The 18518-nt window shown below is 50.1% G+C and overlaps 2 protein-coding genes across 2 annotated transcripts in view; both read left to right on the forward strand.

Annotated features, from left to right (window-relative positions):
- The window catches only part of LOC144723968 (neurobeachin-like), a 518054-nt gene that overhangs the window by 20603 nt on the left and 478933 nt on the right, over positions 1-18518 (forward strand). The gene's annotated exons all lie outside the window — the stretch shown is intronic.
- On the forward strand, positions 11214-17779 carry LOC144723967 (uncharacterized). The gene is made up of 2 exons (XM_078602769.1): positions 11214-12669; positions 17447-17779. The coding sequence occupies exons 1-2, from the start codon at positions 11398-11400 to the stop codon at positions 17456-17458; spliced, it is 1284 nt and encodes a 427-aa protein (XP_078458895.1). The 5' UTR covers positions 11214-11397; the 3' UTR covers positions 17459-17779.

An 18518-nucleotide genomic window follows, 5' to 3' on the forward strand; every position in this document is an offset into this window, starting at 1 on the left:
ACACTTTAACTATGATATGTGAAATAATATACAATTTTACAGAGGCACTTACCAGTCAGTTTTAGAGCGTTCTCAGTTGATTGTAGAGAAACCGTACGGTATGCAGTAGCACAGTACTGTGGATACAGACTGCCCTTAGCACCACCACTTGCCAGCGCCCTTGAAGTTCCCATAAACAACAACAGCGGATCTATGAGCGGTGCACGGCAAGATGCCAGATGGCTGTCGAAATCTTTTTCCCGGATATGTGAAAGAAAATGTGTGTTCCTGTCTATGACAGATGCCGGTTAATAGAGCATTACTGATGGTAAAGTGCTGGACAGCAGAGGTTTTGCTGTTATTGATGAACGAGTGGAGTTTTTTGTTGTTTTGTGATCCGTGCTCTTGCACCACTGGAAACGCAGTTTTGACAAATAATTTGCATAATAACTTGCACACACCTCCTTTCTGTCTCATAGGCAAGTGTACTTCTTAGCATAATTTGTATTCCGCTTAAACATCCAATGCTCAAAAGGGCCAAACCATTAATGCAATGCAGTTGGGAGGAACACGGTTTTTGCCTGTTCAAAGGCATTCAAGGTCCCTTGAGAAGCCTGTGAAGTATCCTATAGTTTGGTGGAGCAATGAACAAATTAATGGCCAATAGTAAAAAGGCATATTCCCGACTGCAACCACTATTCAGGCTAATAAAGTTTGCCCACGCATTGTGTTCACATTTGTAAAAATGAGAACTTGTACAGACACACCGATAGTGCAACTGAGCTGCTGTTGCAATAATGACCTTGTAAGGAAATACTTTGCAGTTTGATGAAAGAGTTGTAAAAAAAATAATGAATTTAAATGTTACTTAAGCAGGTATTGCAAAATAAAATGTATTCTTTCACCTGTGATCCTGATTGTTTGTTTGTTTTAAGCGAAGAGTTTATGCATTTTTTTTCTAATCTAAATGTTACATTTTAGGCGAAGGACCTAAATGAGAGAGAGAGAGAGAGCATGGAATAAATCACGGATTATTCAGACGGCACAAATGAGGATCTACAAACCAGACAAAAATATATTGGTTAAAAATAAATAAGTGAATCGAATAGTAATCTCGAATCATGGTGATTAATTGAGAGGTGAATTTGTATTTGTGTGATGCAGTTTCATCTTCAGTTCATTCCTGGCAGTTTTGCATTACTGTGAAAATGTTCCTCGTTATTTTGTTGGGGTTAAGAATTAAAGGATAAAAAAAATAAACCAATATTCATGGTCAATACTCTCTGCCACTTGTCCCTATAATGACTATACGTGCATTATGTGAAAATATATCCCAAGACATATTGGCCAGTATAGAAGAATAGGCGAAAATACCTTATAGACGTTCTAGATTTGAAGTTTGTCGTGATTGCAAGGATCCATACTCTTTGGTTCTTTCGGTGAAGTCACGTAGGTAAAAAATAAAAAAATAAAAGTAAATTAAATCACGACGGTCTGTTTCTGGAGCTCCCTCCAGTGGAGGAGCTTCCACCAGCAGCGGTGTGTGAGGTAGCCATTGCAGGGCAGCCACCGTTACCTTTAAACATGGCACGTATGATGAAATGGAACACAAAGAATAAAACCTCCAACTAACCCACGACTTACATAATACAATCAGTGCCGGATTAAGCTAGTGCGGGGCCTGTAGCATATGTTATTAAGGGGGCCATAAATAACAAAAAAACACATCAATATTAAAACATAAATGTTTAACTTGCATAGTAAAGTAATTGTATTTTTAAAATTTGCTATACAGTCAGATAATACGACAAATCGCTAACCTTAAACACACAGTCGTTCATAAAAGTTGAAGGCAGTATAGTACTATAGTAATAGAGCAAGTGCAGAATCACTGAACCGGAATTGATAGCTTGATAGAATTTAACACGGGGCCCTTGAAGGTGCGGCGCCCGTAGCATTTGTAGCTGTTGCTACGAGGATAATCCGGCACGGAATACAGTAGAACCCCTCTTAACGACCTCACCCGTTAACTAATCGCTTCACGATGGGCCTCCATAGAGCCCAATGTATAGTATAGTGTATAGTAGTGCATAGTGTAGAGTAGAACCCCTCTGAACAACCACCCCTGTTAATGACTAATCAATCGCTTGACGGGCCTGCATAGAGCCCAATGTGTTCACTTACCGACCATTCCCCTGTTAATGATGGGCTGTTGTAGGTACAGTAACTAGTAATCAATGCATTGATTAACCATGTTTCTTTTAATATGATGTGTTTTATAATGTTGTTAGTATCTTCATGTATTAATATCCATTGTTTAAATATTATAAAGTAAGTTTTTTTTGGGTGAAAATTAGTAACTTTCGATGATATCTGAACGAATTCAGAAAAAAGTCGAGGGACTGCTTTGGTAGTTGGCGCCAGTAAAAAAAACCGAACAAATACAAAAAACCTCATGATCACATCTACATCGACGCCGGCACAACAAAAACACGGGTGGGGTATATTCAGTGGGAGGCGGATATTTGCTGGAAGTATTGTTTGCGGCAGTTGAGTGCTTGACTCACGAAAGCTTCAACTCACCTCGCTGGGTTTGGTAAAATATAAATCAGCAGGGCTTGTCTTCTTCTGCAGACTAGCCCCTACCTCAGGAATATGGAATTTCCACCAATTGTGCGCAAACCAATTAACCACCACTCCACCCAATATGCATTTACTGCACGTCTGCACTGGACGTCTGCACATACTACGCTATTTGTAAAAGAGAACCCAAAGAATATGAATAAGAACCCTCTGTCTGTCACGTTTTGTTTTATTTTATTATCCTGACATCATTTTTGTTAAAGCTCAGTAATATGATCAAGTAGCGCAGGTCGCATTCCGTGCTGGCAGATGTCGCAGTCATTACACACAAAGTGTTTGCCACAAATGAACCACGATTATCTTGCTGATCTCGTCATGGAGCATAAACAATCACGTGAACTGCGGTCAACCTCGCAGCAGCAGCTTTTGGCTGGCCATCGAACAAAGGCGGGTCACCGCTTCGCGCGCTTGCAGATGCGCTTCTGAGCCGTCTGGAACGCTCTTCCATCCGATATTAGGAAGCCACTGCAGCGATGCACTTTTAAAACATCTAGATTGACAAACTCATTTCTTTAACAACTGATTTTTGTGTTTAGTTTGTCGTCCTTCACCCACACCTTCGATTAGCATCGTTGCCTACGTACGGTGCAAAAGAAGTTCAGCACACATATACGTGCACGAGGGCTGGCATTGCTCCCACCGTTCATTGCGCCACAGGGCTCATTGTCCAGTGCTTTGTTTTTACAGTGCACAACCCGCATGAGTTATCAGACTCATTGCATTACACGCACCACTCTTTCTGGCCATTGTGTCGAAGCGATGGCTGACCTTTGCCACTGCTCCCCCCATCCACAGATCCCCGTTTGTTTATGCGCGCATTTATTACGTTTTTCGTACATTGTGAGCGCCGTGAGTGAGTATGTGAGCGCCGTGAGTGAGTATGTGAGGCAAGTGATTTCATCTTATTCACAGTCGCAGCCTCAGCGCCACACCGGGCAGGAGAGGACCTTTGTTGGAAAGTCGAGAATCGTTTCATCCGGAGACCGTCGTTCGCGCTCCTTGCAGTGACAAGTTGTGGCGTGACATTAAGGCGCGCGGGATGCAGAGAGAATCTCTCTGCCACCAGAAATGAAGGGCAAGGGACTTCTCTCACGACTGACTACGTGAAGGGCCAGAGGTCTATTTTTGAACACAAGTGTGTGTGTGTGCGCTTTCGCTCGCTTGTCCCTGACGTGTTGTATCTGCAGTAGCTCTCCGACACGTGCTTGTAGGTAGTGTATGACAATGCTGCTCTAATCGTCACATTTGGAATACAGGATAGCATTGTGTATGCACGTAGAACCGTCGCCTATGCACTCGGGGGTCAAACGATGATTTGTGCTGGAGGAAATTCAGTAGCACACTGCTACACTGTACTGTACTACTTTTTTTCCACGCCATTTTAGAGGGTTGTGCAATGAAATGACGCTTTTAAAATTGTGCACAAGGGAAACGCTCACACAATGTGACAGCTGACGTCACCCCATAATGGCATCACCGCCATAACATTGCGTTTGGTAAACATTGCGTTTTGAAATTATAATAAAACATTTCTTTCAGCCTCATTTAATTGAAATCAAAATTAATTGAATGAGATGACACCATGGTCAGAACATTTATAATTTGGAAATGTTTGCAGTGGAAATTTGTGACACTAAAGTGTTGCGAGTTGAATGGTGGATTTTGAAAATTGGATTGAGACAGCGAATGCGTTAAATGTATTGTAGAATATGTGGTCTGGTGCCTCCAGTTTATTAACAGGAAGCAGGGATATCTCCTTGCACGTATTAATTGAAAACTCTCATTAAATCCTGCACGATATACAATATCAGACCAGAGTGATGTGGTGGTTGGTGCACTTGATTCACAAGAAGAAGGTTGAGAGTTCAAATTCATGTTGGGGTCCAACTCAGCTCATCGTCCCTCTGTGGTCAATAAGCAGTGTACCAGTGTGTGGGAAATCGGCAGCAGTCTTTCTAGAGAGTGACTGAAACCTGTGATGGGAATATGTAATTTTCACTATTGGCTCAGGGACGCTTACAAAGACGACTGCTGACATTGCTCATTCTGAATAGGGAGGCACTTTAATTTGACTGACAACATAATGCTTGCAGTATTATCGTGTGCCCAATATGGATACTTGATCAGAGACCCAGGGATTAACCTTTGGATGCAGGCAATGATGCTGCAGATTTTATTTATGTACGTACAGCACTGTATATTGTGTGTGCTGCCCCTCATGGGTTCGCACCAAATACATCAGACCTTGTGCAATGGTATTAGTAGTCCCCATTAAATAATGGTATTATTAAAGAAATGCATGCAGAGCTATGAAGATGATAGAAAATCTGCCCAATATATCCACAACCACTGGCTGCCATTTTGCAATGCAATATAAAGAACCCCTCTAAACCAGCTCATAAATAAGGGCCTTAACTTTTCCTTAAATAAAGGAAATTGGGAGGAAAAGCATGGCATGCGATAAACATCGATTAATATCATACTCTCGTGCATGTTGTGTTTTAATGGCATTAACGATGGTCAATGTAACCATCGTCAATAATAAATGCATGGCGTATAATGTAAATGTTTAAAATAGCAAATCATGCTGTGCAGCTCATCAGCTCATGAGGACAGCTGCTTGCGGCCGGCATGTTTGTCTTCTCCTGCCAGCATTTGAAACGGAGCAGAAGGATGACTGAAGACTGCCACGTATCATCATTATTATGAAAACTCACAAGTCGTGCATTTAACATTGCACACGTTTAACCGTACATATTTTGGAAGCTGGGCATCTGTGATGGGCACTCCGACAACTTGGTGAGATGCAACTCCGATGTTGATTGAGCACGTGAGAAAGCATTGGGGATGGTAATGTGTAAGCAAAACTTTCGTTTGTAAAAGTGCACAAACAAAATGATCCGTACGAGTTAACAAAGCTTGTGTTTAAGGAAACTACCTTACGTGGATTTCAGCTGCACAGCCTGTTAATGAGTAGTCTCAAAGCGATTGCCATCTGATGCACAAACGTTTAAAACGCCTTATGGGTGGCAATCTCTGCTATTCTGTTTACTCTGTTTATGAGCAATCTGTCGCCTTCTAGTGTACATAGTGCGCACACCTCTACCTGGCATCTGTTACAGGCCTATCCATCACCGCATTGTGTTCAATCACAGCTGATGTGCTGCCTAAAATCCCTGGTTCCATAAAGACACTCTTATCGCTGTTGTCAAAATCAAAATTAAATGATGTGCCGCTTATTCCCCCACCTGACAATCTCATCTCAATAAAAAAAACATGACCAAATGGTATCATTGACTTCATGCACTACACATAGCGCCTTTTATTAGCACAGTTGGCTACGTACGGTGCGAAAGAAGTTCAACATACGTACATACAATGGCAGATTTTTTTTAAAGTTACCATCAACAAAGCTGGGGAGACTGGGAAGACGGCACTCAATAATAGATGGGAATGAATGCAGAAACAGCAGGGGGAATGGCTCAATACTGGAGGGAGATGAGAGTACTCATCATGGATTGTCATAAAGTCCACCATTGGAGTGTTGGAATTTCCACCGTTGACTCGAGGCCACCCAGGACCACCTAACAATGCTTATTTGAGCTTGTTGGACACTTGTACAGTCTGTTCTATTATAAATCGGCGGTAGTTGCGTTCCTGAAGAACACAGCGTTATGGAAAATCTTGTTATGATAAATAACATATAATATAGGGTAAAGCACAGAACCGCAAAAACACGTGAGATGCGTACATAGGCTGAACAAAGACTGGAGCACGTGGGTAGCATCGAGGAGCATCCAGCAGTCTCCCGCCTTGTGCGATGCTACGCCGAGGCAGCCATAAAACTGCTTAATCCTACTCGCGTAACGTTGTTCTGTTCACTCGATTGTGTTATTTCCAATTCGTATCTGCGTCATTAAAAACATGTTCCCTAATACATTAATCGCGTTATATCCAATTAGCGTTATGAAAACACGCCTTATAGGAAAACAGACGTTATATCACGATCACAAGTTTATGTCCCAAGGAAAGCCCATATATGTATACGTGTGCAGTGTTGCACGTAGACAAACTTTGTTTTAATTCCACAACGTGGTTTCCGTGACTTTATGAACAGCGAGAGTGATCTCTCTCACTGGCAGCTCTCTGAGCTAGTTGTGGAAATTCGATTATCCCTGTGGTGGGAACCAGCCTCAGTATGATAGCCACTGTAACTTTCTACCAAGTGGGAACTCCCAAGCATATTTTGGGATGAGTCTACCGTGACCTGGATTTCGCCTCGAGATAGCCCAATGCTCGACTGAGTGATAACTCAAGATGATGGAAATAAAGACTTGTGAGCGAACCTGCCCACACATACATATTGGAGTCAAAACGTGGCAGCACCTCTCTGTTCGTGTGAGCATTGCTCAGTGCTCGTCACCATGATGGCCTTGAGCCAGCAGTGGAATTGCCCATTCCTACTGTGGTGGTCAGGCTACCTACAGTAATTCATACTTTTAGGTTTTTTCGGTAAAATCACGTAGGTAAAAAACCTCAGCGTATGAATCCTTGCAGTCACGAAAGCGTCAAATCTAGAATTAATACCTACAGGAAGACCGCTGTTTACTCTGCACAAACCGGTACTCATTTTCTCAACCCCCAAAAAGGGTGACTTCCTGAGTGGGCCCTGACGAGGGTTTGAGCTCGGGCCTAGTCACCGGGGCTGAATAACTTGACACGTAAGGCCATATTCAGATGTTGATGAAAGTGCACAAACACAATGGCATCGCATTTTCTCCCATTGTTGGTCATTGGAAAGTCTGCAGGATTTTTGTCAACTATTGAACAAAGAAAAATATTCGCCGACATGTGACCTGGGGCAAGGGGTGGTGTGCGCACAGAGGGGAACTACGTAAGAAGTCATTGGATTGCTTATGCATGTGCATACGATAGACCATTACATTTTTGTGGAATGTATATACACACATGCCTACCTTGTTAGATGGATTCCATTAAATGTTTATTCCATCAAATGTTGTCTTATTTATGCTGCACATTTTGAGCATGTACGCTCTATTTTATTTACACATTTTTTTACCCTGAGCTTCTGTTTATACCTCGGCATTAATAATCAGTCATGTGCTCAGGCAGCATACTTTAAAAAAGATATGAATAGCAAAGAGGGGCGAGCGGTGATGGTGTGGTTGGCACACTGCACTCTGGACTCACGGTGGTGAGACGTTAACTACCTTGCCTGGTATACAGGAGGTCATAGGTTCGATCCTGACACTGACGCATGTATATTTTTTGCATGTGTCTCTCCTCGTGGTCGCATACCTTTTTCTCCGGGTCCTCTGGTTTTTCCCTCCACTTTTAAAAATATGCTTTTAGATTATTTGGCTGGGATACATTTCCACACGAGCTATCATTTGTGATGGCCAGGTCGCTTCTGAAAAATAGCAACACAGTAAAACCTTGGATTGCGAGTATCTTGGTCTGCGAGTGTTTAGCAAGACGAGCACATTTTTTAAAATAAATATTAATTTGATAAACGAGCGAGGTCTTGCAATACGAGTAGTATGTGGACGCTTTGTCTGCAGAGCGTCACGTGATCACAACTGATATACGAGTGCTTTGGATTACAAACACGTTTCTGGAACGAATTATGCTCGCAATCCAAGATTTTCCTGTATAGCTCAGTGAGCCTTACCTGCTAAAATGTAAAACATTGTTTTTTAGTTCCAAATCTGAGTTCCATTCCCGGCCACGGCAAACATCAGTAGCGAGTGACCTATGAACTGGTCTCGAGCTCCCTCACTTCACCAGCATGCACTGACAAGTGTGGTGAATTACATCAAACAATCCCTCATGACCCACGTGTTTTTTTCTGTTATTTATAAACAGCACATGTCTACTCGGTCCCGTAACTGATGAACTGGGAGCAAACATTTTTTCGTGGAGCGAATTACGTTGCTTGTCGCCATCATGTCATAATAGATATTGGTTTGAGTAGAATTTCGGAGGGTTTTTGAATTGCTGAATCCAAGACAAACAGCAACAAAGGGGACATTCTTCTGAAGTTGTTGTCAGGAATTAAGCATTGGGAAACAATGTTTGATCAGTATTTTTCAACGTGAAAAAATGCTGTTTTAAGTTTTATTTCAGGACTAGCAATGTTTTGTAATTTACGGGGTAATTTAAAAATATTGGGGATAAAATGCAAATGTTACGTAAAAGTGATTGAGCTTTGGGACCAAGCGGAAACACATTAAAAGGAGTCACGTGATGATTCTGTTATATTTTTCCTACTATCATAATTAGCCACCGTCTATTCGCTGGTGGTTTAAGTTTTTCCTTGTCAATGCAATCCCTCATGATTCTATAATGACGCAATCCATCTTACCCCATGCATCTAATTTCTCCATCTCGCTCCACCTCTGCAGTGGATGCCTTCTTGGGTGTTTCCCCGAGGTTGGCTGCCACTTTTTCAGCCTCAACTACCAGCCCATTATCCCTCTTGCTCTGCTTAAACCCAGATGACTTTCCAACTGCGATTGAGGACTTGCTATATAGCCACATCATCAAAGGTATGCCCACACCTTGGTTATGAAAAAAAAAGTGATACAAAAGCCCTTTCGGCCAAGGTGATAATGTCACACACCTTGCATATGCATTATTTTTCATGTTTTTTGTTTATATTTTTGAACGAGTATTTTTCACCACTGGTTTTTATACAGCATCTCGAGTTGTTATATAAATCCAATTTGCTGTTGGTGTTGTTGTCACTTTGTGGCACGTCAACAGTGATCGTCTTACAGACAACACTGGGCCTTCAACCATAGCAATGTGTAATCTACACCATTACCGCAGGGCCTCCCACAAAGATGACTAGGACTGAACAGCCCCGCAGTCACTTCAGCATAGACACGTGACGACAATGCGGCACACACTCATATTCGACTCAACTCGCTGCACACACAATAATGGGAATTGTCATCGGCTATTAACCTGTCTCGCGCCTGCCCGCTCCTCCCAATTGACCCTTGGTTTTGAGATGCACAGCAGGTGAAAGGAGAATGCACATCGCTGTACGATTACTTATTAACGACTTCTAAATCAACCGATCACTTGGGTGTCTCTCCAAGATTACTATTGCGCTGTAGTTTCAATGGCATTGATTGCAATTACTCGGAAAAATACCTGATCGGATAAGCGGAGGCCGCTTTATTCTGCGTTTATAAACGTGCTGTTAGCAATGAGAAATGCATGCTCAATAGGTCACAAGTGTCACCTATTTACTCTATACAGTGCTGGCTCAAGTCCAGGCTACATTAGTATGCGGCTTAGAGGAAGATGAATTGCCTTTCCTCCTGTTTGTTACATTTGATCGAAATAGTTCCCGAGGAATACTTTATTTTACTCGATCGTAAAAAATGAAACCCCATATAGCCCATGGTTAATGCACTGCTGGATGAAGTCGTCCCCGTTCCGTGCCGTTAATGGGGGGTTGTTTGACCATACTTCACCTATGCGTATCGGTGAAGGAGGCGGAGGGAGGTGGTGTCCAGGATCGGTTCAGGTGTCGCCCACCACTGATGTTAGCTGGGACCCGTATTGGAACTTAGGTCACAGGGTTTATAGTGTTGTGCGCTAACTACTTTGCCACTGCTCCCTCCTTTTGATTTATAGAACTGCTCTTAACCACGGCCCCATTACCCGCAACAATTTTACTTAAAATGCTTAGTGAAGCGGCTTCCAAACTCTCGTGAATTTTCTGCTGATAAGATGAGTCAATCATTCACAATAATATTTTTTTATCCCGCAGATAAGAAGAGTAAAATAGAGAATAACGTCGTGGATAATAGGATCTGCAAAATTGGTCTCCCATTTTATTTCGTAAAAAAAATGTGCATATTGGACATTTAATATATTTTTCGTTTACAACTTGAATTATTTGAAGTACAATGAATCAAAGTAATGTGTGCATTTGTGGTGTAGCACTGTACTTTTTCAGTGCTGTGCATTGCCGTATTCACAGCAGATGATAGATATGTGCACAGACAGACGTCCTGACAAAACATGCATGAGAGTCAGTTGAAGTGCAATGTGCCGTGTTACGTAGGGGTGTCTATGTTTTATCTCGTGGGTTTGACAACTGTTATTCTAACTTGAATTTTGATGGATGGCACACTTTAACGGCATTCATGAACAAAGGGCGATGCATTTAAAATGCTCTCTTTTACAAGGGCAAATGCCAAGACCTTTCCCTTATATGCTCCTCTTAACGCCAATTAACCTTTATATACATATCCACTGCTGGCTCAGGGCCTCCCCACATTGTATGGGTTATGAAGGGTGTTTTTATTTACCATACTCCATAAGTGCACGTTAGGGAGGGCAGGCAATTTAGATATGGGAACATTGAAGGAGGAATATAGATCCACAGCACGATGTATAAACCTCCAACAATGTAGCACCACTGCATACAAACTGTATTCGAAACACTGATTTGAAGTGAAAGCCAATATTAATCAATGTGTTGGCAAGATAAGGCTAATCATCTTTGTGGTTATGTAGGGGTGTCAGGGGAAGGATTCCCACCAATAGATGGGTTAGGGGGAGGGGTGATCGAGGTGATATAAGGGGAGAACGGGCGGGAAAGGGGGGCCTTTGGCGGGAACGGGATTGGGACGGCTGGCGACAGGTGTGAATGGAAGGAAAGGAATAAAGGACGAGACCCCTGCAATCTCGTGTCGGCTCCTCTCTACATTTGGTGGCAGCGGTGGGATCCTAATGGCTACAAAGAAGAATCCTCGCGGGAGGGAGCCGAGGGAGGAGGAAGCAGGGGCCGGGGATCCTTCACATCCTGGGCAACAAGGGGGCCTGCTGTCAGAAGCAGCAGAAGGGGGCCCGGATCGCCTGGAGGATCGCATGGAGGACCGCATGGCCCGCGTGGAGAGGGCGCTCCAGGAGCTCTTGCAGAGGCTCCCTATGGGGGGCCCGCCGGCACCGGGACCCCCACCCCCACGCGTACTACGGGAGGAGAGGCCACGGGAACCGGACGCCGACCAGCCGGCCGGGCAGGAGCCGCAACCAACCTCGTCACGCCAGCCGCCGCCGCTCCCGCCAAAACCCCCAGGGCTAAACACCCAACACGGAGAGCAGGTGGCCGGACGGCCGCGTCGGCTGGGGCCCGTCGACAAGTTTGTGGCTGAGGAAGAAGATTGGGAGGAGTTTGTCCGCCGATTCGAGGCTGCCTTCCACGCTCTCGAGTGGACAGACGAAGAGGCCCTACGAGCGCTGCCATCTGTTCTGGGCAAAGAAGCACTCTCCTCTTACACCTCCCTTCCCTCGCACAGCAAGTCCACGCTACAGGCGGCCTACGAGGCTTTGGGGGAGATCTATTGCCCGGCGGAAGGAGCCTTTAAACGGTTCCAGGATCGCCAGCGAGGGGCTAAAGAATCCCCTTTAGCCTACAGGGGGGCGCTGCTCGTGTTGGCGAGGAGAGCTTTCCCTCGCCTGGCTGAAGAAGCGCTCGAGGACCTCGTGGTCGAGCACCTCATCGCCTACGCTTGCCGCGCCGGCGTTGTAATGCCCGTAGTGACGCCGGAAGAACGCACCTCGCTGTGGGCTGCCCGGACCATCCAAGCCCACGAGCAGGTCATGGGCCGGGCGCCACCCGTGGGCCCGGTGGCTGGCGCGGCGGGGGGGAACAGCCCAGCCGTTGCCGCGGCGCTACTTGGTCCAGCGACACTAACCGCCGAACCTGCACCGTCACCACAGGCTGCCGGTGGGGCATCTGGGGACGGACCGCCGACGTCTGAGACGGAGCCATCGCTGCGGGAGGTGTACGCGGCGATCCGGGGACTGGCGGAGCAGAGGGACCAACCGCCGCGTCGCTGGCAGCCGCCTCTACAACATCGCGCCGAGCCCCCCCGACGCAACGCCCCGTGGGTCTGCCACCGTTGTGGTCGCGAGGGGCATGTGGCGAGGGGGTGCCGCACGGAGCCGGAGGCCGCCAACGTCACCTGGAACCTGCCGGGGCCGAACGCCGACAGGAGCCAGGCGAGTGACGCCGTCCCACCCGGCCTCTCGGGCGGGCCGGGTAATTACACTTCCGACGCCGCGAACTCACCGGGAGTCTCCTCGGGGTGGGCGCCGGTGGTGTCGTTTCCCGGTCCCCGCTGTTCTGGTCGGGGGAAGGGGATAGCGCCGGGGCCTGTGGTCGCATCGCGACCCGGAGTGGCGTCGCGAACGGACGTGACGTTGCGTCCGGAAGTGACGTCGCGGTCGGAAGTGGTGTCGCGGATCGCGCCGGGAATTGCGCCGGGGCCGTGGACCGCGCCTGGAATCGCGCCGGGGCCAGGGACCGCGTCGGGGATCGCGCCGAGGCCGGGGACCGCGCCGGGAGTCGCGCCGACGCCGGGAGGGACGTCGCGGACGGAGGTGACGTCGCGGGCGGAGGTGACGTCGCGGGCGGAAGTGACGTCGCGGCCGGCAGCGACGTCGATGCCGGGCGTGACGTCGCGCGCGGGCGGGGTTTCGCGGGCGGGCGTGGGTTCGCGGGCGGGCGTGACGTCGCGGGTGGGCGTGGTTTCGCGGGCGGGCGGGGTTTCGCGGGCGGGCGTGACGTCGCGGGTGGGCGTGGTTTCGCGGGCGGGCGTGGGTTCGCGGGCGGGCGTGACGTCACCGGCGGGCGTGACGTCACCAGTTACCTGCAACGCCGGCGAGTTGCCAGGGGCAACGGCCCGGGGGCGGAGGCAGCCCACACGATTGACATTGCGCCCTGGAGCAATTCCACGACCCGCCTCACCACCGCTTTGCGACAGAGCGAGACGGAACCAGGGGGACCACGCCCCCGTGACAAAGGAAAGGGAGGGGCTCACGGGAAGGCCCACCCCCCAGTCCCCACCGCCCCCTGCAATGGGGGGGCCCCCCCACACCACAAGGGGGGCCCATCCTACGTCACCTAGGGGGGGCAATTTGCACTACACAGAGAGCCCAGCCCGCAACCCAGGGGTAAGCCCACACTATGTAACAAGGGCGCGTTCACCCTGCTGGGACGCACTCCAAAGGGAGGAACCCCATCTTCAGTCCATCCACACCCATCCCCCATCATTTCACCATGCACCACAGGATAACGAGACGCCGCCTGGTCAGTGGCCGGACTCAGCCACACAATGGAGGAAGCTGGCAAGGCGGGTGGTAGCGGCCACGTCAGGAACCTCGGTCCTGGTCGGTGAAATCGCGGGAGTGTCGGCACGTATCTTGGTCGATACGGGGGCATCAGCCACGATCATCTCGAGCACCATGCATGAGATGCTGCCGGATAAAATCCGACCTTTAGTCCCCGTCAAGACAACGTTCATTGCAGCAAATGGAGGCAGCATGGGCTTCCTGGGCCAGGTTGAAGCCCCGATACAGATTGGACAGCTTTCGGTAGCAGGACCCATCCTTGTCTCCGCAACGTTGCCCGTACCCTGCCTGTTGGGGACGGACTTTCTGAGGCGGATGCCAATGAAAATCGATCTGGCCAATGGGCGGGTGGAAGTCCAGGGAACGCATCTCCATTTCCTAAAGGCGGAGGGGGCCAGCCGGGGTGTACCCTACGTGCAGGCTCTGGTCAGTAAGTCTGTCTCCATTCCCCCGGCAGCCCAGATGCTGGTTCCGCTGCAATATCGGTCCCCCCTCGTGACAGCCCGACCAGACTCACCCATCCTGGTGTCTCCGGCGTCAGCGGCCATGGATCGTCATGCGCTGGTGGGGGCCGAAACTATTGTACAGAGGAACCAGCATCTGTTCATTCAGGTGCTGAACACCTCCGATAGAACAGCGACGGTGCAGGAGGGAACAGTTCTGGCCCACGTTAGTCCCTTGTCACTAGGAGCCCCAGGGACAGAGCCCGAGCTTGTAGGCAGCATCGGCCAGTCCGAGGACAGAGGGGCCAAATCGTGGATGGACCAGCTGGCGGGGCCTGAGCCGGGATTGCCGCCCGACCAGAAACAGCAGCTGCACTCGTTATTGCAGGAGTTCTCGGACGTGTTCAGCCGGGGACCGTTCGACCTAGGGCGCACAAATCTGTCACAGCACCACATCAACACGGGAGATGCCGCACCCCTGCGCCAAAACACATATAGAATGAGCCCAATGGAAAAAGGGCACATTCAACAAGCGGTGCAGGAGATGCTGCGGGCCGACATAATTTCTCCATCCTCGAGTCCCTGGGGGGCACCGGTGGTCCTAGTCAAGAAGTCAGATGGGTCACTGAGATTCTGTGTGGACTTCCGACGCCTCAATGCCGTCACGCTGGCCGACGCATATCCCCTACCACGTATCGACGACTCATTGGATGCACTGGCGGGAGCAAAATTTTTCAGTACGCTGGATTTGTTGTCCGGGTTCTGGCAGGTCCCACTAGACGCGGACTCCCGGCCTAAAACAGCATTCCGGACACCACAGGGCCTGTTCGAGTTCAACTGCCTGCCTATGGGCCTCCAGACGGCGCCGGCAACGTTCCAACGCATAATGGAGTTGGCCTTGGCAGGCCTCCAATGGGAAACGTGCCTCATCTACCTGGACGACGTCATTGTTTTCAGCCGATCATTCGAGGAACACATTGACCGATTGCGTCAGGTGTTCCTGCGGTTCCGGAACGCGAACTTGAAGCTCAAGCCGTCGAAGTGCCACCTTATGCAGTCGTCGGTACGCTACTTGGGCCACGTCGTCAGTGAGTCGGGAGTGGCTACAGACCCGGAAAAGACGGCCTGCGTGAGGGCCTGGGCTGTTCCCACAACGGTTCCGGAGGTACGCCGGTTTGTGGGTTTCGTTTCTTACTACCGCCGGTTTGTGCCCAACTTCGCAACCATTGCCAAGCCCTTGCACGTGTTGACGGCGAAGAACCAGAGGTTTTATTGGGGCCCTCTGGAGGAAGAGGCATTCCAGCAGCTGCGCTCACGTCTGACAGATGCACCACCATTGGCCTTTCCGGATTTTGGCCTCCCCTTTATCCTGGACACGGACGCCAGCGATGTGGGCATCGGCAGTGTTTTGTCGCAAGTCCAGCAGGGTCGGGAGGTGGTTATCGCCTATGGTAGTCGCGTGCTTTCATCAGCGGAGCAGCGCTACTGCGTCACACGTAGGGAACTCCTGGCAGTCGTTCACTTTGTGCAGCAATTCCGACCCTACCTGTATGGTCGCAAATTTACGGTCCGCACTGACCACGCGGCCTTGCAGTATTCGCTCCGCATCGACCAGCCTTCGGGCCAGCTGGCCAGATGGATAGAACGCCTGCAGGAGTACAGGTACCAAGTAGTGCATCGCAAAGGGACCAGACATGCCAACGCAGACGCATTGTCCCGACTGGTGCCCCAGGGCCCTTGTGCATGCACCACAGGCGGGGCACGCTGCAAGGAGGCGAGGCCGGAGGGGACGGTCATCGCTCCTGTACGCACGGCGGAGGGCGCACAGGGTGAGGTCCAGCTGACCGACCACGACCTGGGGCTGACCTTGGACGATTGGAGACGGCTACAGCTGGAGGAAGCCCCACTGCGAACACTACGCGCCTCAGCAGAGGCAGGGGGGGAGGAGTACATCGTATGGGAGGATCTCCTCATGCGATGGGACCCGACAGGGCGCCGGCGATGCCTGGTAGTTCCGGAGTCGCTGCGTCAACAATTGGTTATGGACGTACACGGCCGCCAGCTGCTGCACCTGGCAGGGCGGAAGACACTGCACACATTACAGGGTCGGTACTTTTGGCCAGGTATGACCGCTGACGTGCATCGATGGGTCGCTACCTGCGTCGAATGTGCGCGGCGAAAGCCGCCACCCCGGGTAAGCCGGGCGCCCCTACAGCCCATCACGGTGACCAGGGTCAACGAATTGGTTGCGTTGGACATCTTGGGACCGCTGCCGGTCACGCCACGGGGAAATAAATACCTGTTGGTCGGAGTCGAGTACTGCACGAGGTGGCCGATGGCGTGGGCCCTCCCGGACCAAACGGCACAGACCATCGCCGATGCCTTCGTGGGAGGCTATGTCCTTGATAAGGGGGCACCGGAGCGGTTGCTCACGGATCAGGGCAGGAATTTCTCCTCACAGCTATTGAAGGACGTCTGCTCTATCCTGGGCACTAAAAAGGTCCGAACATCTCCATATCATCCCCAGACCGATGGGATGGTAGAGCGGCTTAACCGCACCATAGCGGCCATGCTGTCCCAAGTGGTGGACGAAAACCATTCCGACTGGGACCTCCACATTCCATCGGTCTTAGCGGCGTACAGGGTGGCCCCACACGCGGCGACGGGGTTCTCGCCGTTTTTCCTGATGTACGGACGGGATCCCGTTCCGCCTATTGAGGTGCAGCTGACGGACATTCCGGCAAGAGCCGACGCATGGCCGAAGGCACTAAAGACCTCCCTCATTTATTTGAGAGAGGCCCGCCAAGCAGCCGAGGCCGCATCGGCCGCGAGCCAAGAGAGTAATGTACGGATACGGGAGAGGACAGTGACAGCCAAGCCCTTTAAAGTTGGGGACCAGGCATGGCTACACTGTCCTCAGGTGCCGGTTGGCCTCTCACCAAAGCTGCACCGACCCTGGAAAGGGCCGGTCGAGGTCATCAAAGCACTCCGACCGCAGTGCGTCCAGGTCCAACTGGGTAAGCGACGATGGTTTGTACACCCCACCCGCCTTAAGCCATACATCTCTCCACCGTCATCTTCACCAACATCACCACCAACATCACTGCCAACATCATCATCATCCCTACCCAGGCCAAGGTCGCCGACCACCACGCGCCGACCGGCAGGGGGTTCGGTGCCCTGTGTTCCCTTGTCACCTACAGCACCCCATGTGAGGCCTGACGGAGCGGCGGCACGAGCGGGGGCCGGAGAGACAGCGGCGCCAGGCAAGGCGACACCGGCACCACCGAACCAGGGACCGCGACGAGAGGGCCTTCGAAGGAGGGGGCCGCCACGGTCATCTGCTGCCTGTGGATGTCCGGGCTGTTACGGGATGCTGGCTGGAGACCTGGGCAGGCCGCGCAATTGATTTGTTGTGTTATATTGCATTGTAGGGTTGTGGGGGGGGGTAAGGGCTGTCGTCACTGTCAGTGGTGGGAGGCATGGGGAGACTTAAATGGTCCATGGGGGAGGCAGAACCGAGGACGGTTATTTTTTCTCCGGGGGGGGGGGGGTGATGTAGGGGTGTCAGGGGAAGGATTCCCACCAATAGATGGGTTAGGGGGAGGGGTGATCGAGGTGATATAAGGGGAGAACGGGCGGGAAAGGGGGGCCTTTGGCGGGAACGGGATTGGGACGGCTGGCGACAGGTGTGAATGGAAGGAAAGGAATAAAGGACGAGACCCCTGCAATCTCGTGTCGGCTCCTCTCTACAGTTATAAAGCACGTTTAGACACCGTGTTATAATGATTGAGTTTGAAATGAATAGTGAATTAAAGTAACTAATATTAACTAATATCTTGTCATGTTGCCGTTGGAAGCTTGCTACTGCAAATCTCAGTGAGGGCTGGACTCTCTGGGCTTTAAAAAGTAGCACAGTAGGGTTGTTTGTCCTGGGGGTGACTGGTCTCTGGCACAGAAATATGTAATTTCCATCAAGGAGGAGATGAGCAGGGAGCCACTTTCACATGACTGCTGAATATATCTTAGCCGTCACAGTTCAAGTCGATTATGGGAGCGTACCTCACGATTGCATCTTAACAGCATTCACCCTCCAGTGGCAGGTCCTCGGGCCTTCCCTGGGCCCAAGCGCCCAAGCGAGAACCCCCTTTATAGGGGTCTCTCTTGGTCCCAAACATCCCCCCCCTCCCATAATTAGTTCCCTTCCTTGGTTGTACCTCCTGGCAAAAGCCTCCAAGACAGCTCCCGTCCTATCCCCCCCCTCCCCAGAGTCTG

The sequence above is a fragment of the Lampetra planeri genome, chromosome 19 (genome assembly GCF_965212315.1).
Source record: "Lampetra planeri chromosome 19, kcLamPlan1.2.h2, whole genome shotgun sequence".
NCBI classification, from domain to species: domain Eukaryota; kingdom Metazoa; phylum Chordata; class Hyperoartia; order Petromyzontiformes; family Petromyzontidae; genus Lampetra; species Lampetra planeri.